Here is a 22,195-nt window from a genome sequence, read left to right as displayed (position 1 = left end):
ATTATACAATAACGAGGTTTGCAATTTTTAGGGTTTACGCAGATGTAAATGCAATAAATATGGAGTTAGTAATAGAAGTACAAAATGGAAATTGCGTTGCAGTCATTCGATTCGTTTTAATCGAGTAGTACTAATGGATAGAGTTTAAAGTTACGCATAAATAGCCACAAAATAAAGCCAGAATAATTTAATTTGAAATTTATCAATTGAATACGAAGTGAAATTTGTTTACACATAGAGTACTAAATATCCCGCGCAAATTCATTAAAAATTAAAAGAAATATTTTTCATGAAAATGCCGGAACACGTCAAACATTGTTTTTAGCAGTGCATTTTGTGACGTAACAAAGATTTATACAGGGATTCCCATGTTGTGGATAAGTGTACTTTTTTTTCTTTCTTATGGAATCCCATGTATATTATAAAGTTTTTGGTTTCATAGAGAAGATCTGAGTATATTTCATGTAACATACTCATGTGTAAATTTAGTACTTATTGAAATATTTGCAGTTAGAGCGGTCTCCTAGATCTCCTGACCTCACCCCTACGGACTTTTTTTTAATCTGTAACAGAGGGTGAATTTAAATGAGACCGCAAAATACAGAAGCGTTAAAATATGAAATTACTCAAGAAGTTCAACAAATACCTCCTCAAATGATAAGAAGGGTTCTTCAGGTATGTGAATTGTGAGTTTACCACTGTCAGGAAGCATTTTAAACATTTAATACATTAGATTATAGTAGATTATGTTGCTGTTTTTTAAGTATTGATAGTTCTCCCATTATTTCTATTTTTTATCTATATCTGTTACATAAAAAAATGCTCAACTAAAGATAATATTTGACAGGTTGCCGGCATTTTCAGGAAAAATATTTCCTTCAATTTTTAACAAATTTATGCGGGATTGTTGGTCCTCTATGTACAATGTGAGTCAAAGTAAACCTGTGGATGAAATAGATAAAAAAAACTTACCAATTTTTTGGCGGAGCGACCAGGAGACACCATAATAGCGGTGATCAACAGTTGCCCTGCAGTCAACCACTTTTTACTCTGATTTAATTCTGGTGGCGACCCACAGATGTCGCAACATGGAGATTCTTCAAGACTTGTACCCCCGGGATCCATTTGATCCTTCGAGCCATCTGGGCTGTGGTGCCTTGGGCAACAAAGACATCGCAACCAAGCTTTCTCTATGAATCCAACTAAGCAAATCTACATATATTGTCTTTTAAGGGTCTTGCTGAACGATTATGAAAGTCGGAAGTTCTCTTTGAAGTCTCTATACTTGAAAGGGTTCTGGACGCAGATCTACGTAGAGGTAGCTTATCTTTCTTACCATAGATTTGAGGTTGCCTTCTCTGATTGTTCTTCGGTAATTAATATTGCTCTACATGAGATGCTATTAAATCAGCTCTTCAGCTTCATAGTTCATTTCAAAATATCATTCTCTGCGTGTCCACCCACTTCTATTATCACCAACAAATGGCCTTTTAATCATAACTAAATGGTCACACAACACCTTAGCTTTTTGTTTAATTTTCCAGCTTAAAAATGCAGCAGCAAACGTCTTGAGAGAGACATGGCTTATTTACAAACACACAAGGCTAGTGAAAAGGGTGAATCCCGGTAGAGTAAGAACACATCAGAGGAAATTTTTACTTGCAATTTATGCGTGAGTATTCCTCAGCCTCTTTTATTACTCCCTTGATTGTCATATTTGTTTAGGTTAAGAAAGGTTAAAATGGACCAAAGGAAACTTATGGACAATGCAAATACTATTACTGATATGGCTAAGGTAACCAAAGGCCATCTACTGATAAGCTTTCAGTTTTGTTTATACAACAATTTCAGACCCAAAATACTGTATATGAGATAGTGTCTGACATGAGTACAAGGCAGGACACCCTCGAGGACAGACTTACGAATGTAGAGGAGAAGCTCACCTCTATGCAAGAAGCGTTGGATATTCTTCCAGATATGATCGCGTCTAGAATACAGATCTTGGTAATACTACCTTTCCGGATTCTAGTAAGTTTGATCTACCGCGAATTGATTTTAGCAAGAAAAAAGTGAGCAAAAGCGCAACTTCTTGCATCCGGAATCTGCAGCAGGTTTGCAGCAAACTAGAAGTGTTCCTTCTACGTGTCCTTGGCCAGGTTCTATCTCAATGTCAAATGCTGGTCGAGCCCCATCGACGACTATAGCCCTAAGCTAGGAATAGGCCCTCTAAAATCCGCTATTGATTTCTTTTTCCAACTTAGAAATTATTGCGGCAGCGTTGGGTTTCAGTTGAGTCTCAATTAATTGCATGATTTAGTTCATTTTCTGGAATTAGTAATTCGACAAAATTAGACCCTGACTCTGCTGCTCTACTGGATTTTACATTTCCTTAATTGACTTTACATTGCCTTGATAATGTTCACGTACATGCAGTATGTATGGATGTAGTTATTGCAATTAGATCATGACATAATTAAAGAAAACTTGGAATTTTACGTTGTTGCTGCTAGGAAGACGAGTTTTTATGCACTGAAAATCAACCGGATAAAGATTTTATAGCAAGAAAAAATGACTTTATCTGCATAACAGCTCGTTATTATATTGATGTTCTTGTTGTTTCATGTTTTCAAAAGGTGCTTAAAATTTAGAGTTATGGATGATTTCAGTTTACAGTTTTCCATTATACGTACTATAGATTTAAAAAATGACCGTCTAAATACAAAATATTACTATTTTCATGCCAGTATATATGTATCTCAAACTACCTAACGATTTAGAAGTGGCTGTAAAATTTTTAATTGTAGGCACTAGAACGTTATTTAAATACTCCGTTTACAGCGAAAAATTAGTTTTGACTGCTCCCGTAGAGAACGTACCTAATGACGACTTACTCATTATTCGAAAAAATATATATCTTTAAAATATTTGTAAGAAAATTTATGAATAAAACACCTGTTTGACAAAACTAGCTGATGTTTTAAATTATTTTCAGACTTTTTGTCCGTTTCTTTTTTACCTTTTCTTTTCGCTCTCAAAAAACTTTTTAGTGTTGGCTCTCTGAGTCATCTCCCAACTCCTTTTTTCGTCTTAAGGGTCCTTATTCACCTCTTAGGAAATTTTGAAGGTGAAGTGAGTCTCTACATTACAAACAATTAAGGACCTAAGACTTGGGAAAAAATTCCCTATTTTTCCGCATCCATCTTTCGTAGAATCTCGTGGCAAATCTCAGCAGTTTTATCACTAAATTTTAAACGTCGAAAAAGTCTTCCGAGCTTTGGATCTTATTTAAGCCCGGTCGTATCTCTGGCATTTAGATGAATTCCTCCGATTTGTGCAAACTTATTACCTAGTTCGCTCTTAACTTTGATTTACACATTACGCTAAATTACCTTGTTTTCGCAATACTCTCTTCAAAGATACTATTTTCTTTGTTTAGTACTATTTCGAGTTTTAGGTACCCTTACTTTAAAATTCATATGCCCTATTTGTAACTACGTGTCCGTAATTTTCCCAATAGATGCCTGTCGTTAGCTAACTATTTAATAATTTTTGTCCCATGTGTCCGGCCGTAGTTTCCTACTTTTTTCAAGTTTTCTCATCGCGTGATTATGTTTTTAGCGGTCCTGATCGGTCCACTAAGCACATACGTATTATGTTTTTGCTCCTCTTATTTCAGGTCTTTTTCTGGGCTTTTAACTTACCCCTTAGTTTATTCTCAGCTTTCATCTACACTTTGAGTGAAATTGTCTTAGTTCACGTATATTACACACGTTGAATGGATAACCGCAGGTCACATACAGTTACGCGGTTAAGAGCTGCAGCTATGGAAAAAACCACAATTTGATTTTTTTGGATTGGGCTTTTTGCTCGGCTTCGTAACTTTTTTATATTTTCCTCGTTTAAAGACTTTTTTCTCAAATGACAGTCATTTTCACCCTCAATCTTAAAGCTCCGACGGAGTCACAGTTAGGAAAAAACGACAATTTTCTTCGAAGTCTCAGTTTTCAATATATCGACTAGCATACTCGTATTTATTCCGTTGAAAATTCTGAAAGCCTCGCTCTTAAACATCAGAACTTCTGCTTTCCATTCTCCGGGTTTACCAGCTTTAACTGGTTCAACAATGTAGCCCCTGTATAGAGGAAAAATTAATGAATAAAAGTAAAAAATAGGTCGATTATAAAGGTGTAATGCTTTTCAAGGTATTTCGAGGGCCATGAATTATTGAAGACCTATAGTATTCTGGAAATTTAAATAAATTATTATCGCGCAGTTCAGTTGTTTTTTCAAAATCGGTGCAAATCCGCACACAAAGAGCTTTATTTTAGTCAAGTTAGACTTTAGTGTTCAGTTTCGCATGTACTTATTTTTCTTCATGTAAGAATAGCCATACGATTTTATTTACATTGTGAAATTTTACTTAAGATATCTTAAACCGCTAAAAATGAGGCGCTAAATTTATCGTACGTTTTCTCACCCACGAGAATTACCAAAGAAAAGAGACTTCTTATAAAAACCACAAACTACTTATTGTTTTTGGCCAGAAACTCCATATTTGCATCGATTTCCATTATTATGTGCGTTAAATATGATTCGTAAATTAACCACGTTACCGGAATCATTATATTGACTTGAAAATGAGCTTTCAAAGAGCAATTCCTCTACCCAAAGCTTGAGAAGTACCAGAACTAAAATTATCAACGCATTCAATTTGCACTATTAGTGACGCTAATATCGAATTAATAACCCCGTTTAGTAATCATTAAATCCCACACCATCCTTAATTTATAGTGATTAGACATCGAAACAGACCGGAGTAAGACGGATTTTGGGGTAGCAAGAATCGTTTACACTTATAATCTCGAAAGGGAAGCAGAGTAAATAGTTGATAAGCCGTAACTATTGATTTTGATACATTTGGATTGAGGAAGAACGTCTGAGTGGAGTCTCGTGGGCCAGTAATGAATAAGTTAGTTTTGACTTTGTGCACATGGGTTGTGTTATGCGAAGGTAAGAAAAAGTTTGCATATTTTATCTCTCATAAGTTTCTTGCACTTTCCTAGTTAAAATAATTTAAAAAATATAAATGGTTAGTCACAGTGAATTTCAGAGTGTTTCCTTTAGAATTATCAGTACAGGGTGGTTAGTTGGACATTCGTGTAGCACTTAAACTTATAATTGGAGAAATTTTGGGCAGAATTTAAGTCAAAAGTATATTATGGAAATATTTGAAAAGTTACGGAATCGACTTGAAAAGTTCTCAGATCAAGCCGTGCAAGTTTTATTTCCAAAAAAATATGACAAGTACTCCTTACTTAACATTCTCAGTGGATAGATCATTCTACGTGGTCATGTATCGCATTTTATGTAGTTTCCATTTTAACAATTCTACTCCAAATAAACATAATAAAACCACCCCTTAGCAATATTTGAATTCAAAGAAAGCTCTTCAGTTTGTACTTGCATCGGATAGAACTCTACTTATGTGTGTCTTTAAATGAGAACCTACCCAGTAAATTTCCAGCTTAAATAGCGCTCTCCCACCCAAAAATATTTTAAGGGGTGGGGGGAGGTCAGCGGGCAGTAGAGCTGCGCAGACGATCATTTTTGGATGAATGTGTGAATGGGTGCCAGTTTTCGTATCTTAGGGGTTCGGCGTCTGCTTTGTTAAAAAGACTTTTTTAACTATAGTGGTTTTACTATAAAGGTATTCTGTTGGTGCTACACTGGCACTCCAAGATACTGGTTGAGTTCGCAAGTTTATGACACTCTTAGGTTTCAGCGGCGATTCGTAATACCTAAACAGACAATGCTTCAAATTAGAATAGGAACAAGCGCATCTATTTGCCTGCCTCAAGTTTATTGTTCTATTCCCTGATTCCCTTCACTGTAGGTTTCAGCCTGAAGACTCGCCAACTCTGCTGTAACTTGGGCACTAATTATGCTAGAAATAATAAGGAATGCAAAGAGTTCCAGCCTCCTATTGCTAATTTTAGCATAGAAGACAAAGAACTGTGTTTTAATGTAATCAGTTTTTGTTGCAAAAAACAATTACGGTGAGCCACTGCTAATCTATTAAAAATTTATTAGATAACTCATTAGCTTAATATGCAAAATGTTGATAATTATCAAGTCAATGAAACCTTGAAATTTTATTTATGTGACCTAATTCAATGACTCTCGTTGGCTCACATTTCCAGGTCAATGCAATGTGATTCTGGCAAGGAGGATGCAAAGACCAGCTCTTGTATAAAACAAGAAGGAGAAAGAAGGGTACGGCTGATTTTGTATTAGATGATTTCTCTTTTTAGTAAAATATTACAGGATTGTTGTGAAGCCTGCTTGTTTGGAATTGAGGCCAAGAAGTCAGGGGATCTTTGCATAGATGCTGTAGGCTTAGGTCCGGCCTATTCAGACGTCTTCACAACATGCTGCGAGGAAATCATTTTGCCTCAAGTGACTACCACTAGTACCACAGTTAAACCTGTTTTCATTAGTACTCCAAATACCTTAATAAGCAGCATCCTTCCAAAAAATAACGACGATATATATCCAGGTGCTAGCAATTGCTTAAGCTCGCTAACATTAATAACTAGGAGAGATCAATGTGTTAGGTCTTTCCGAAGAAAATGTATGCGAAACTGGTGAATACTGCGCCCAACTGTGTGAGCCTTCAGGAAAATCGTTCAGGTGCAAATGCTTCTCTGGTTATGAGCTTATGAAAGATGGTGTGTCTTGCAGACCTATTAAAAGGGCCAAAGGAAGGAGGCAAGAACTTCTCATCTAAGCCACGCAATATAAAGATTTAATATTTTCAGGTGTGAGAAAAACAATCCCTGTGATCAAGATTGCATCGATACTGGTACTGCCATCGAGTGTTCATGCAGGAAAGGATATGAGTTACATACCGACAAAAAATCTTGCAAAGGTAAGGGTTCATATTGGTACAAGTAATTTTTATTAATCTTCTTTTCCAGATATTGATGAATGTGCTTTGGGAATCCACGAATGCACCACTAATGAAATCTGTGAGAACGACGATGGCACATACTTCTGCTTCAGTACAAATCTGGATGGAGAAGAGGACGCTAATCGATGTCCTATCGGGCACAGATTCAATGCTGAAACTTCAGTTTGTGATGGTACGTTACACGATTTAGTGGAAACTTTCTTATTCTCCGCAAACCTTAGACATAGACGAGTGCGAGTTACCCCTGATATGCCCCTCACCGATGATATGCAAGAACAGTATTGGCTCTTTCATGTGTGAGGGACCCAACTGCCCTCCAGGCTTCCAATACAAAACATCCATTGAGGCTTGCACAGGTAAGATCTCAATTTTTCAGAAATCATCACCTAATTTATTAACTATTACAGACATAGACGAGTGCCTCTCTCCAGAAAACAGATGCAACAAAGATTCCCAACTGTGTGTCAACACTAAAGGCAACTACACATGTGTAGAGAAGTCTTCAAGAAAGATTTGTCCTGCAGGGTTTAAAACTAACAACGAAACTTTTCATTGTGAAGGTATTGATGGCCTGTAAGTTGTTCTAAGCATTCGTAAGTACTGGTCTTGTGCAGATATCAACGAATGTGAAGAGAGCTTGGAAGTATGCAAAAGTAATGAGAAGTGCATTAATGAGGAAGGAGGTTATCGGTGTGTTGAATCTAAACAAGATGAAAGACTTATTTTTAATACCAACGTAGGACCAGTCACTCTTTCAAAATGTCCTGAAGGCTTGCAGTATAATGCCGAGACAAACACTTGTGATGGTAAGCTTGGATGTTACAACGAATATTTCAGGTTCAATGTAGAGTTTGGTAGATGTGAATGAATGTCAACTGAGAATAGACAACTGCTCTCCAATGCATCGCTGTGATAACACTGTGGGGTCATTCTACTGCACTAGAGTAGTTTCATGTGGAACTGGTAAGCAGTTCAAAAGAGGTAGTTGAAATTCTATAATTGTTTGTCTTATGATAGGTTACACCCTGAATTCTGCTAAAGACCTCTGTGAAGATGACGATGAATGTGCATTGGGCACTCACAATTGCGGAGGTTTGGGATCAAACTTTGCTTGCAAGAACCAAATGGGTACCTACAAGTGTGAGCCAATCAGACCATTGCTCTTCCCTTCATCTGGCATTTCCACTACTACGAAAAGTACCACAACTACAACACCTGTACCTTCTACCACATCAAGCACAACTAGTACATCCATGCCTCCACATACATCAACATTGAAACCCATCCCAATCACCAATATTTGGGGGGATCCATTTTATCCTAGCAACAGGCGGCCCTGGTGGACGTACACCACTCCAAAACCTATCAGCAGGGCTCCTGAAGTTGTTCCAGTTTTTAGTCCGATAAGTCCTTACGTTCCATATTCTGCTCTTCACAAACCTGCGAGTAGCATCACTACAACCCTTCCGATTATTAATGGAATGCTAAAGAAGTGCCTTCCTGGGTACCGGATGGATGCCAATGGGCATTGTGAAGGTGACTTTTCTAGTCGAAGACCAACTTATTAAATTTATGTAAGTTACTTTCTAGATATCGATGAATGCGAAAATAATCCTTGTCCCAGGGGGTCCAAGTGCCTAAATTTCAATGGTAGATTTCAATGCAGCACCCCTTTGCATTGCAAAATTGGCTATGAAATGAATGAAACTGGTGATCAATGCATTGGTAAGTTTCGCTGAGAGTTTCACGTTTGCGGTGAAGGGAAGTTTGTTTTTAAATTACTAGGAAATATACAGGGCGGCACAAAAATTAAGATTCTATGGTTGATTTTTAGATGTAGATGAATGTACCAAAGGCAATCACAATTGCAATAAGAGTCAAATCTGTAAAAATGGTCAAGGTTACTACACTTGTGAATGCCCTGTAGGTCACCACCTAAATAGGCATACCCAGGTGTGTGAGGATTTGGATGAGTGCAAGTTCTACAGGGTGAGCTATAATCGTTTTTACCAAATATCTCTGTTTGAAAGAGTCGATTGTAGCCCTGTGGAAATTATGCTGAATGCACGAACACTGTGGGGTCTTTTCACTGTTCCTGCCAATCAGGTTTTAAAATGAATCAGAACTACTGTGAGGAGATAAATGAATGTGAAGAGATTCAGGGACTATGTGAGCACAATTGCATTAATGTTTGGGGCTCTCATAGGTGTGGGTGTCAACCTGGATTTGTCTTGAGAGCTGACAATAGGTAAATTATGATATATTTGAGTTATCGATTGGTTTTGTAATTGTTTTGGCCTCAGGACTTGCACAGACATAAACGAGTGTGAGATGTTCGCGGATCGCAGGCTTTGCATAGGAAACTGTGTTAACATACCTGGTAGTTACACCTGTGAATGTCCCAGAGGGTACAAATTGGGAACGGATAAAAGAGGTTGCATAGGTCGGTACGTTAATGTCCATAAATTTTACAAAATTAATAAGAACATTTCAGACATCGATGAATGCCAGCATAACGTGTGTCCTCCGGAGGATGCTTGCGTTAACACTAGAGGAGGATACAAATGCTACCCCATCTCGTGCTCCGCTGGTTACGCCAAAGATTCCAACCACAAGGCGTATGTGCTTCCAAACTGCATTCTTTACCACATATGTACATTCATTTGGAAATTTTTAGTCGCTGCCGGAGACTGGCTTGCTCCAGAGACGCCCAATGCCTATCTAAACCTGATCAATACTCCTACCAATTTATGGCCCTGGTGTCCAAACTCCCTCTCCCTATGGAGGGCATCCCTCTGTTCAAAATCAAGGGCCCTGATAGGACGGCTGCACGCGCAGAGTTCTCCATGAAATTCTTGGACATAATTTGTCCTCACAGAGAGAACTGTGTGGACGATACTTTCGTTAAGAAGATGGTGCATTCCGACAGCAACTTCATGGAATTGATTTTAGTTAAGAGCATAATCGGACCTCAGGAGGTGAAGTTGGAGGTGCAGATGCAACTGTTTCAAGGGGTTAATAATTACATTGGGAATGTTATCGTCTATATTATTATTGTAGTTTCTGAATATACGTTTTGATGCACTAATAGAATCAAGATTAGGAAATGAAGTTTTGTGCAAGAGATCAAAGGCAAATAAGTAACGTACTAAAATTAATTTAGTGAGAGTCGTTAAAAGCTATTAATTTCTCATGAGTCGTTGCGACTGGTTAAAATGCAGAGTTCCACATGCAAGGCGTTCAGTGAGTACTTTCTTAAAAGATTCTGGCCAACGATTGCATGAAGTAAATTTGAATATTGATTTCGGTGGCTGATACTCCAAAAATTAATGAGGAGCGGTGTTCTTAATAGCTACGAAATTAATTGGGGAATCGGCTATAGTTTGAGACAAAGGCCTAATAGAATTTTTAACAATATATATTTAAACTTTTACAACCATACAAACATTACACTAATTCTTAGCACGGATTTGTTCCCTAACACATTCGCATTATTAGCATTATGATATAATTACATGAACATAAATAAAAAATGTATACATGATAAGCCTATACGTGTCGAACAGGGAAAAGCTTTACCAAAAGCCGGTGGATTTGCCGCCGGGGGGATTTCGCACTCGAATGCAAGATTTCCGTTCCACATCCAGATCCTCTAAAAAAAGCAAATAAAGAAATTCGTCTCCTCCCAAGAAACGACGTCCTAGAAGTTCATACCGCTGATTGAAAATGTGGAGTCCTGTATATTCCTTTGACCCTCTGGTCGGCCTCCTTTGCATGAAGGTGTTCCTATATTTCCATCGGGTAGAGTGGGAGTTGGGCAAACCTTCTCCTCCAAATGAAGCTGGAACAAGGCGTTGTACGCGTCAACAATGATACGCACCACTCACCTTTTCAATTTCCCTAATATTTTCCAACTCCCTCTCCTCATGGTGATTTTTTTGCGGTTTCAGTTCATCCACCTTGGAAGGATCATACACAAACGGTGGGAACACCGGGGTGTCAATGAATTTTCCAAAACCCTGGATGGCTTTCAACTGTCCGTCGTCCACGATCACTCTTCCATTGACGATCACGAATTCCGGAACGCCGTGAACGACCATTCCCTGAAAGAAATTGAGGATGAATCAGTGTGAAATTTTTTTTTTGTTTCTGGCAAACGGACCTCAAAAATATTGAAATCCACAGCCTGATGATGCGTTTTAGCCGAAATCGTCCTCGTAGCGTTTCCGTTCCAGATAACGATATCTGCATCTGATCCAATTCCGATGTAGCCCTTCCTGGGATACAAATTGAAAATTTTCGCTGCGTTTGAACTCGTGATGGCTACAAAACGGCAGGGATCGATAATGCCTGCGTGCACTCCCTTTTCCCATACAACAGACATTCTGTCTTCGACCCCATTGACGCCGTTCGGGATTTTGGTAAAATCGTTTTTCCCTAGCTCTTTTTGGGCCTTGTTGAACGTGCAGTTGTCGCTCCCTACCGTCTGGAGGACGTCCCTATATTAAAATTCATTGCCCTTAAACCAGATGCATAAACGTAATTGAAAAAAAGCTCGTTAGACATTAATACACAAGGTTGAGAAGTGAGGATGATAACGTATGTCATAAAATATCTCTTGAGTTATTTACCGGATGTATGGAGCAAAAATTGGCTTTCGCATACGCCTGGTTTTACATCGAGGGGGACGAAAAAGTAATTGCAAAAATTAATTATTCCATTAGGCCGGCCTAAATAAACGAATAGGTGAAATGGAATTTTCTTTTTTATTTAAATAAGTAACTTTAAAAGCGTGAAAAGGGAAATTATAAAAATCTGAAGTCCCAAGTTAATCATGCTAATGGAACGAGATCTAGTATATACAGGGTGTGACAATGTGAGCATGTTGCAAATTCTGAAGGAAAACTTCTTTCGACAAATTACGAAAAACATCTAAAAGCAAAGCGTTTGTTACATCTCGTTTTTAGGTTTAACTTTAGATAACCAATTAAATTTTATCGCCCTGTATTATTGAAATCACTTGTGTGAAAAGTCTGCTTTAGAGTTTGTAAGATGGCCCATTATCGCCCTCCATATGCAACGGTTCTTCATGCCCGCGACCACAAGACCCTAAACTACGAATCGAAGTAATAACTACCTACTCAAACACCTCTACAGATCATTTCATACTAATCAGAATGCCACTTACGATGACAAACACTGCAAAAGTTGACTAGAAGTATCGGATTTAGAGCTTAAAGGCGGAGATACGACCAACTTGGCATCTCGCGAATTGCCCACGATTCCGATCGAAGAGGCCTCAACCTCACCGAATATCCTTTGACCCGCCGATTGCCAATTGGCGATTTGATTGGCAGATGATTCCGATGATACTCTCACCACATAGATGGGGACATTCACCTGTGTATTTAATATTTCTTTGAGCACTGTGTTGGGTGTGTGAAGATATTTTATGAACAAGATGCTTAATTTACAAGTACTTAGGTTAGAACAAAGGCTTTCATGGTGGGATTTTGCAAGTGCGCGTGCGCGGGCTTCGTGCCCAGGAGATGTGCGGCGCACTTTTAATTCCGGAATTGCTTTTATTTAAAAAATAGTCTCTATTATTTCTTTGCTATTTTTGAAATGAAAGCACTGTACGGCTCTTCAATTTCATACTGTTTAAGCCCAAATCTAGAATTTTCATGTGCACATTTACATAACAAGTACAAGTGATCTTCTGTCCTTTTACACGCGCTTTACGCAGCTCTTTCAGGTTTGGATGTTGCGTCAGGAAACTTAAGTATCGATTTTTCGGATCACTCAGTGGGGCAACAACCTTTAATAAGGCAAGGTCGCTGGGATAGAAATATACTTTCATAGTTTTTCAGTTATATGAGAATTTTCACTGATAAAGCAGAATCCGACCACGAACAACCTTAAAATTAGCATTCATATCAGAAAATGGAAATAAATGAAGTCAAGAAGAAGTTCACAAAACAGCTGGGTATTATGCGATTTAGGCCAAACAAGCGTGAAAATCAAAAATGTAATAAGACCTTACCATTAAAATCAGCCCATTCTTGGGCTAATTTAGGGTTAGTTCTTACTATATATTTCGTTTCCATACCATATCCGTATCGCAAGTTTACCGTTTTTTATTGTATACACAAATCGACCTGTATGTATTTATGAATATGGTGTCAATTATGTACCCTCAAATGGCACATAATGTGCATGGCGTGAATATAGGATGGAAATGAAAGGTATAGTGAGGATCAACCTTTAAACGGCAGGTTGGGAAAAAACAAAAAGACTTACTGTGCTAAATAATTCATTAAGGCAAGCGGTGTGGTAGGATCAGACCTAAGGGGTGGACTAAGAACGTGACCGGCAGAGTACTCGAAACTGTGGTGCTTACAATGACTGCCGTCCTTAGAAAGGCCGGCTGCCAAGGCTTCACCGTACACCTGCGTGCCATTTGAACGTGCCAACGATAATGTCTCTGAAGCTTGCTTACTCATCACGTGAACCACATATAGCGGGCAATCTACCTATAAAAGAGTCACAAGTAGCAATAAAAATAGAGAGCATGCGCGAGATTGTGGGTGAACGCGATGGATGATCAGCTCAGTGCACTCAAACCCGTACTATAAACGATGAAGTTCTGCTTAGTCACGATTTCTTTGATTGGCATTACCTTAAGCAAAACGAAAAGGCCAAATTTAAACACTCTAACAACTTCATTAAGGGAAGATAACTAAGCAAGATTGTAACGCGAAACTTAATGGGAGGATTATCACATAAAATAGCCTTCGGAGACTCTAACGTGGCAAGTTACTTCTAAGTGCGCTAAAACAGACATGCATTCAATTGAGGTCGGATTAAAGCCTACCTGTTTGGCAATCACACATGCCCGGTTGACGGCCTCAGCCTCCACTTCTTCGGGTCTGGAGAGTTCGTGTCCCTCAGGACCTACTATGCCCTTAGCTATTAATTTTTCTACATTTTTGACTATGATTGAGCCGTTTTCTGCATGGACTTGCGCAACTGCGCCTAATTTTTGGCAGTGATCGAATGCACTGTATAGTTCTGCGTCATTCAGCATAAAGCCGTATGCCATGAACATTTTGAATGAGTTGATCCCTAGAAGGTCACTCAAAACGTCAAAGCTTTGAGGTTGGATTGGACTTACCATGTTCCTTGCAGAGTTTCTCCATGTCTCTTTTGACTTCTTCGGACCATTGAGGTAGACAAATGTGCAATGCGTAGTCACAACAGACTGCATCGTCAGCCTTTTCTCGGTAATTGTAAAAGCAGTCTAAAATGGACTCCCCGGGCTTGGGGAAGGCGAAGTCAACTAGAATCCGGAATGCGAAACCGAAATTTGTTAATTTAATAATTTCACATACTAATCATTGTGGTTCCGCCAGCGACGGCTGCCTTGGTTCCTTGATAAAAATCATCTACAGATTTGGCACCCATAAAATCGAATTCGAAATGAGTATGCGGGTCAATTCCTCCGGGCAAAATATACTTTCCCCGAGCGTCTATGGTTCTAGTACCCCCGGGAATGATGAGATTCTTTCCGATTTGTTTAATAATCCCATCTTCAATATACACATCTTCATCGATAATTCCATCTTCGTTTACTATTTGACCGTGTCTGATAACTAATCTGTTTTGGGAACTCTGCAACCAATGGGATACACTTATTCGGTGTTTTTGGTTATAAACCAACGATTGGGTGTATGCATCTTACAAATGTTTATATAGCCTAGTTAAAGTAATGTGTTTATTTTGTTGGGTTTATTGCGATATTAATTGTGTAAACTAGTTTTGAAAGCTTGAGTTCCCACGATTAAATTAAACGTTAAATTATTTGTCACACCGATTTATGAGCCTCTTTACTGTTTCATTCAGAAAACTACATAAAAACGAGAACCCAGTATTTAATTGTATAGAACCTAGGGCAGGTGCGATGGAGTTTATCCAAATAATCCATATAATCCCACCATTTTTCTCGTAAACACGATAATACCATAAGTTCACAAACTAAGCAACTGCCTCAAAGTTGGAAAATATACAGGGTGCTTCCTTATGAATGCGAAAATTTGTAATTATTGTAGGAATGCCTTGTGTCCACCTCCCAATATACACATATATATACATCACTCCTGCATCTTCAAGGCGTTGCCACATTACGGTGCTCAGTACCATTGGTGCGCAGGCGATTTGGTAATAATTACTGATTTTTGCAGTGATTGTGTGAAGTCTACATTTTAGAAAACTTCTGATAAGTTTGAGTAAAATTCCTAGATAATTTGAAATTCTTTCTTGCCACAGCTGAAAATACATTCCGGATGTCCAGGCGAATTCTGGACATAGACGATTAAATTGGGAAATAGTTTGTTATTTTTTTACATCTGCACGGATTATCCAATTGAAAAACTTTTATATGCAGGTCATAGTGCACAAGACCGGCCGTCATGCTGCAATATTTCTATTCCTTTATTTAAATCCGTTTTAGCTCAAAATGTTACCAAACTTTAAAAATTTGAATGTCCCGCGTAACCGTTCGAAGCCATGATTGGTCAGAGTCAAGACTTTGTGCTTCTTTAATTCCGACTTTGAATCGTGGCGTCGAACGGTAACGCGGGACTTTCAAATTTTCGAAATTCGGAGGCGCTTTGAGCCAAAACAATTCCAATTCGAAAATTGAAAAAATTGCTAAATGATGGACGGTCTTGAGTACTATAACCTCCATGTAAAAGTCTTTCACTTGGCTAATTCGTGCAGGTGCAAAAAAAAATAAAAACTCATTTCCCATGTTAATCTCCTACGTCCAGGGTTGGCCTGGACACCTGGTATAAAATATCAAGTCATGCAGTTGAATTAAGCGACTAATACAAATATAACTCTTCATGTTTTTATTAAAAGCATTTCGTGTCGACACATGCTTTCTATACAGGGTACTGTTCTGTTATCTGGCTGCAGTCGTATCAAGCCGGATGTTTGTATGCCAGGTGCACTTCAATTGACAGATAGCTACATGGTTCCTGCATAATTTATGTGTCAGGATTGGTTACATATCAATTATGCAAGAACATGTTACCTTCATTTTCATTAGGCATTGCGTGACTTCTCTAAAATATGTATATTACGTGATTTAATATTTCAGGATAAAGCAGTCTATAATCCCAAACTTCGAACTGCTATGAGAATGTCCCGGAAATTCTTTACAGGTTTGGTCAATATGACGCGGTTACCACTTTAATTTAAATATATATTGCAATTTTAAAAGCAATATTAAAAGTCGTGTATTAATGAAATGTGCTGCATGCGTCAAAGTACAGTTCCTGCGATATTGATTTAACAATGCGCAGGAAATATTCTATAGCGCGAATAGAATTTCAAATTTTTCCTTTGCAATGGCCCCGTCCTTAGAGGATGTGATACATTTGATTGATGGTTGCTTGCAACTAAAGAAAAACCGGTTTTCACTTTAAATAGCCGGTTAGTTTTCAAAAGCTTTTCGCTGCCTTTCATGCGAAAGTATTATATATTTTCCTGAAATGTAGCTTAAACTCCATTCGAGGCTCCATCAGGATTTAGGACTGCAAAGGGTTTAACTCTCTGATTTATGTGACAGGAAACGATCGGCCTGGAAATTAACTGCAACGTATAATCAGAAGAATTCATGCAGGATATTTGCACGAGTGCGGAACTTTGTAGTCAGTCCGAATCGTTACCTTCCTATAGTATGACGTAAATGATCCTAAATTCCATTATTTTCTCAGTCAGTTTTATGGCTGCTGCTAAGAATATTTTATCGCTATATTTAATTCTCGTCAGTCGCCATTTCAACATTACGAAATTACGGAGAACACATCAGAAAGCAATTTGAACTGGGGACACATGTAAATCATCAACAAGAAAGAGTTAGAGAGCTCTAATCCATCTCACCGCCAGGGGCAATATTTATAGGTTTGAATCGGAGTGCCCTGGGAATAAGCGGAAAAGCCAACGCGGGATTCGGATAGTCCCATCAATAAGTAAGATTTAGTGAGACGCCTCCTCCTTTTGCATTTTAATAGATATAAATATTTCATTGGATCTCTTGAGACGTACAATAATTAAGAACGTTCATGTTCTACTTGACGGCATTAATTCCCGATTTTTTGGGCTATCATTTTCCAATCCTATTCATAGAAGAATACCGCAAGTTATCCACCTACCACGTTGCTTCCATTCTACCCAACGTAGCGGAGGGAGATTACGAGAATGGGAGAATAAACTAGGGGATTGTTGAATTCTTCACACTTTGTTTTTGAGAATGAAAAATCCTTGAATACTAGGAGCAGTCTCGCCCTCTTCGAGGATGACACTACGTGTTTGTGAACGCACAGGATGTAGCTATAATTTTTAAATGAAGATCTCCAGGTTATTGGTCGATTGCGAGGTGAGGACCTCGCAATTTTTTAAACCTTAATAATAAGGACATAAACATCTTATGACACGTGATTCGTTTAAATTTCCGGATTCCCAGCTATATTACTTCTATACAGGATATTCCGTAGTTAGGTGCCGACCTTTAAACAGTGTAATCTATGTGCAAAAATAATATCAAATTGGTAAAAAATATATATCCTATAGCGCCCCCTAACGGAGATACGACTGATTGAACAGCTCCAATGAGATTATTTTTGCTAAATAACTTCTGAACTATTTTAATATATATAAATATATGAAATATTGGTATTCTCACAACTTTGACGTATCCAATTCGAATAGCTGATCAAGGCAGTTAACTGTGAATCATAATCCTGTCATTGAAAGGATATGTGTTACAAAATAGCTATATTCTTTTGGTGAATGCGAGTTTTACATTTCGTTGTTAGAAATAAAAAAATCTAGAGTTTTTTACTCAAAAAAAGTGCTCTTGAATTCTTACTTTAACTGTTACCGTTTTCGAGAAAAATACAATTTAATATTCTGCATACATTTCATATTAATTTCAATCGAGTGCTGAAATGAGCTTTGAAACAAAAGCTAGTTGCCTAATACTTGCCTGTTTGAGATTTTTATGTAATAATCGGTTATTTCTATCCAATATTTTTATTAAACTATATTTACTGAACATAAAATAGAGCTAAACAGAATACCAACTAAACCACTTACGTAAGTAAATGTTCAAACAAATTCCCATTCTCTCGAAGGCAAGATCTGGCGCGTTTCCTAACGTTCCAAGACACACGAAGAATTTCAAAGTGACTGCCCTTAATACTATTAGAAGTTTCATTTGTTCGTCTTAGAACTTCTTCCTCGGTATGTATTTCAGTGGCATAAATAACACTTGACATTTTGCCTCATAGGTAACAATCTAGAGGATTTAAATCTGGTGATCGAGCTGGCCAGTTTATTGGCCCATCTCTGTCTATCCACTTATCGTTATAATTTTGATTTAACCGCCTTCGGACGAGTGAGCTAATATGAGCTGGTGCCCCGTTGCATATGGTTCTGCGCATCACTAGGTTTGTGCATTTAAGATTGCTGCTACTAGGAAACACTGGAAGAATCCTATTTTCGTTAAGGGACTCCTTTTAGGAGAGATTTTCTGGTGTATACACCACTCACTTTCTCTTCATAATAGTACTTTTCAATTCTGTCGGTTTTACACAGATTTTCCCCATAGACTTCTTTCAAAAACCATAAAACGTTGACTAAATTATCGGTGTTCATGTTTGAGGCTATAAACCTTGCTCAAATGTAAAGGCATCTCAGGGGTGTAGGAGATGGGTTTTTTACGATTATTCGACTATGCTCTTGATATATTCGCGGATTACAAGTCAGTGAGAGCTATTTTAAAGCCTTAGTGAACAGAGTAGTAGTGAGTGTGCCTTCAAACGTACTTTAAGACTGACTTAAAAACTCTAGTGCTTGCTAATTTTTGAAGCTATTATGTGTTTATTATATATAAATAATAGACCACAAATTTAATTTTTTTAAAAATATTTACACGCTGTAGTAGCGCTCATCTGCGATTTGCATGTTTTAAACTGTTTACCCTTATTTATTCAGATTCAGGAAATGTAAGTGTACCATTACCAAAAGTGAATGTTGCAGTCTACAATAAATTGACAAAACTAATGATACGGATATCCTATTTGACCGAACTTGTTTTAATAAAATGAAGCGTATCTGATCTTGATGCGGCAAATTTACTCAATTGCATTACTTATAAGTAAAATATGAGTAATTTTCTTCTTTTTAGATCTTTCCTTTCCTGCAGTCTCTCCTTGCTCTGGTCTTTATCTTTTCCTTTCTGTATTGCAAAAAAACTTAAGTCTCAAAACTAGGCCATTTCGCAAAGATCCTGCGCAGCAGGATGTTGGACGCACCCTAACACATTGGCAAACATTTCACAAATCCGCCACATGAACAAACATACAGCGAATCATATCAAATAGTACGACCTTAAGGAAATAAACATGATCAAAATAATACTTTTATCTTGCAATTACATAGCATTTACCATCATCGATTTTTATGATATCAGGCTGATACAGCGACATAATTTTCCAGTTATCACCGTAAGTTGTGCATATAAAACGTACAGGGAGGAAGATGATATCATTAACACCTGTAGGGCCTCTATCAACCCTAAACGATTGACAGGTTCGGAATGCGCCCTCTGTGCTAACCGCATCTTTTTCTATTGACGTCAACACGAAAGGGATAAAGATACAATGACCGGCACTAATGGATTATCTGATGGGGATAACGCTGTTATACACGGTATCGTTTGTGCGAACTTTTTTAAAATAAACTCTTATTAAATTTTGTAATAAACCTATTTGTCGCGTTAATTAGTGTTTTATGTAGATGATTCATGAAATGCATTGCTCGATGAGAGCCTATTTTTAGCACGCAATAGCTAAAATTATCCAAAGCTTTCGATTTAGACACAGTTACCTTGTTTACTATAATAACCCAATTACCCACCTGTAAATGAATGGGAACTTTCTTCACGGGAGTGCTCATAATGGCCTCTTTTGTTATTTTAGGTAGAAGGTGCTTTTAGCGTCTAAAAATAGTGAAAAATAGTACACCCGGCTCACAAGCACATACACACGCGATGTTCCGCTTCCGCGTTGTATGATGAATCAACGAACAGAGACGAAACTCGGGTCCGAACACCGAGCCATTTACGTTTGCTATACCACATTTCCGTTACGTCTGCGCTGTGGTATTTTCAGGTCGTCTAATGTGGACCCTGCCTAAAAACTTTTATTGAATCGACATGGAAGCCAGGTCCCTCTATACCAAGAGACAGACGTAGCACGCTGCAGAGACGGACTCGACCAACCCGAATACGAAATTTTGTTGCCCTGTATCGATCTTCTCTTTCCTCTTCCCTTCCACAAACAGTGAGTTGAAAAAAGAGAGACAGAAAGTTACCAGTTGAGGCATAGTTTGCAGTAATGTCGTTAGAGGACGCATTGTACTGTGTGCGGAATACGGTTAACCCTCACATTCTCTGCAGGTCCGCAAACTGAGCTTAATTCTAAGCGTGGCTTAAATTGACAGTTTTGCAAACGGAATTGTCGATATAGGCCACGCTTAGAATTAAACTTGACTTGAATATCTATGGAGAATTACGGGGGCTAGCAAATTTATGCACAGCTATTTTCGCTTATAACAACCGCTTATAACAACAAATAAGGAATCACCGAAAACGCTTCGCTATTAGCATTAGTGGTAATAAATATCGGACTTTTTACATACACGTGTTTATAAATATTCAGAGGTTCGTTTTCCAATTTTGTTAATCCATCTACTACAGTTTCCCGAGTATTCCAAAACTGGAGGAAATTACGAACACTTCCAATATGTTTCAACTTCCTTTCATGTAGCTGGATCTAATTTTAATTCTTCACTCATTGATTTATCTTGATATCTATCTCCATCCAGGTAATTAATTCGCCCAGAAACAGAAACAGAAGCGACAATGGCGTTATCACGTAGGTGGTCAACAGTGACAATATTTTCATCAGAACCATTCCATTATGGACAGGTCATCGCCTGGATCAAATTGACCGCTGACATCTAGAAATCCTGCGTGTTTCGAACGTTTTAAAATTGTTTCCTTTGGTACCCTTTGCCGGAACATGTGAACGAAGCGTAAAGAACCCAGAAGATTAGTATAAAATTTCCTCCAAAGGTTTCAGGAGAAATTACATTTTTCGAAAGCGGAAGTCGTGGATAATCGCTTTTGAAACTGGATAACAACCTGATCCATAGGTTGCATAGCTTCGAAATTGTATTTAGTAGTATAAACATTAAGTTATTGAAATTCAAATTTGTTACATTTGATTGGTCACCGGCAAGCATCTCCCCAAGCCATTTATTGGAATCTCCGATATCGTCCATGCTCCTTTTAATTAAATTTGTAGTTGACTGGTCACTGTACAACGTTCTTAAAAAACAAGGATTTTTAGATTAAATTTGTCGTCACAAACCCACTGATTCTTTTCTTCGACCTTCAGCATTCCCCTTTTCAAATATCGATATTTGTTCAGGTGTTGACTGGTAGAATAACTCGATTTCGAAGCCATTAAATATATCATCATCCTTGACATCTCTTGTAAGTATTATTTACTTATTTTGCTGTCAGTCTCTTGCAACGTTCATATCCATATGCACATAAACCGCAGAAGATCCTCCCACGCTTTCTCCATTGGTTATATTATGCCGTCTTTTAGACCTCTCTAGCCAAATTCTATGAAATTTATATTACTCATCTTTCAGCAAATTCTGTCCGACCTCTTCAGCTTTCGATTTTAATATAAAACCACTGATGGTTTTTTAATTGTCTCTGATCAAGTGCAGAACTCGTTGTTTTTTCCATTTATGTTTTGATCCCGTTCAAACAATTTTAACATTTTTTCTTTATTTTTCCAAATTATTCAAATCCGGAATTCAAATGTGGATTTGTATTTTTTTTTAAATTCATTTGTCATCGATATTTGCCGGCATCGTATGCGTCTTATTTGGAACACGTCTAGAGATTTTAAATGGTGCTCACCGTTGCTTGATTCCGTTCTGATGATTCCTCATGAATCTCATATCTGAACACACACTAATACCATATTACTACTCAACGAGGGTTTCGACATCGAAAGGCGAGTTTTCTTTAGTACAGCATCACCCGTGATGTACGTACCTACTCAACACTTGCACAGT

At 37.9% G+C, this 22,195-nt stretch overlaps 3 protein-coding genes across 7 annotated transcripts in view; 2 read left to right on the top strand and 1 right to left on the bottom strand.

The window, feature by feature from the left end:
• The window catches only part of SK (small conductance calcium-activated potassium channel), a 29,174-nt gene extending 26,217 nt beyond the window's left edge, over positions 1-2,957 (top strand). For all 3 annotated transcript variants that reach the window (XM_066301826.1, XM_066301827.1, XM_066301828.1), the window contains 4 exons: positions 1,545-1,672; positions 1,726-1,795; positions 1,852-2,004; positions 2,060-2,957. In XM_066301826.1, the coding sequence (XP_066157923.1) occupies positions 1,545-1,672; positions 1,726-1,795; positions 1,852-2,004; positions 2,060-2,215 (507 nt within the window). In that variant the 3' untranslated portion in view covers positions 2,216-2,957. The remainder of the gene's footprint in view (positions 1-1,544; positions 1,673-1,725; positions 1,796-1,851; positions 2,005-2,059) is intronic.
• Positions 2,958-4,267: 1,310 nt separating this feature from the next.
• On the top strand, positions 4,268-10,128 carry LOC136350316 (fibulin-1-like). Its single transcript, XM_066301855.1, has 19 exons — positions 4,268-4,377; positions 4,792-5,010; positions 5,894-6,056; positions 6,201-6,273; positions 6,325-6,556; positions 6,615-6,768; positions 6,819-6,928; positions 6,978-7,142; positions 7,192-7,326; positions 7,378-7,530; positions 7,585-7,776; positions 7,829-7,933; positions 7,988-8,506; positions 8,561-8,695; positions 8,805-8,959; positions 9,013-9,218; positions 9,274-9,413; positions 9,465-9,588; positions 9,648-10,128. Exons 2-19 carry the CDS (start codon positions 4,962-4,964, stop codon positions 10,048-10,050), a joined length of 3,213 nt encoding a protein of 1,070 aa, XP_066157952.1. The 5' UTR covers positions 4,268-4,377; positions 4,792-4,961; the 3' UTR covers positions 10,051-10,128.
• A 244-nt stretch (positions 10,129-10,372) lies between these two features.
• CRMP (Collapsin Response Mediator Protein) lies at positions 10,373-22,172 on the bottom strand. Of its 3 annotated transcripts, none has more exons than XM_066301859.1 (9): positions 22,038-22,172; positions 14,362-14,641; positions 14,145-14,309; positions 13,845-14,095; positions 13,271-13,503; positions 11,133-11,469; positions 10,858-11,073; positions 10,685-10,811; positions 10,373-10,622 (listed from the first exon to the last, which is right to left on the bottom strand). In XM_066301859.1, the coding sequence occupies exons 2-9, from the start codon at positions 14,432-14,434 to the stop codon at positions 10,546-10,548; spliced, it is 1,479 nt and encodes a 492-aa protein (XP_066157956.1). In that variant the 5' UTR covers positions 14,435-14,641; positions 22,038-22,172; the 3' UTR covers positions 10,373-10,545. The 3 variants fall into 3 exon arrangements, with proteins under 3 accessions (XP_066157956.1, XP_066157955.1, XP_066157954.1); XM_066301858.1 differs by lacking the exons at positions 13,271-13,503; positions 22,038-22,172 and adding exons at positions 12,159-12,370; positions 19,955-20,591; XM_066301857.1 differs by lacking the exon at positions 22,038-22,172 and adding an exon at positions 19,955-20,589.
• Between the last annotated feature and the right edge of the window lie 23 nt (positions 22,173-22,195).

This window comes from Euwallacea fornicatus, chromosome 3 (genome assembly GCF_040115645.1).
Source record: "Euwallacea fornicatus isolate EFF26 chromosome 3, ASM4011564v1, whole genome shotgun sequence".
Classification (NCBI taxonomy): domain Eukaryota; kingdom Metazoa; phylum Arthropoda; class Insecta; order Coleoptera; family Curculionidae; genus Euwallacea; species Euwallacea fornicatus.
This window is presented reverse-complemented; position numbering and strand designations above follow the sequence as displayed.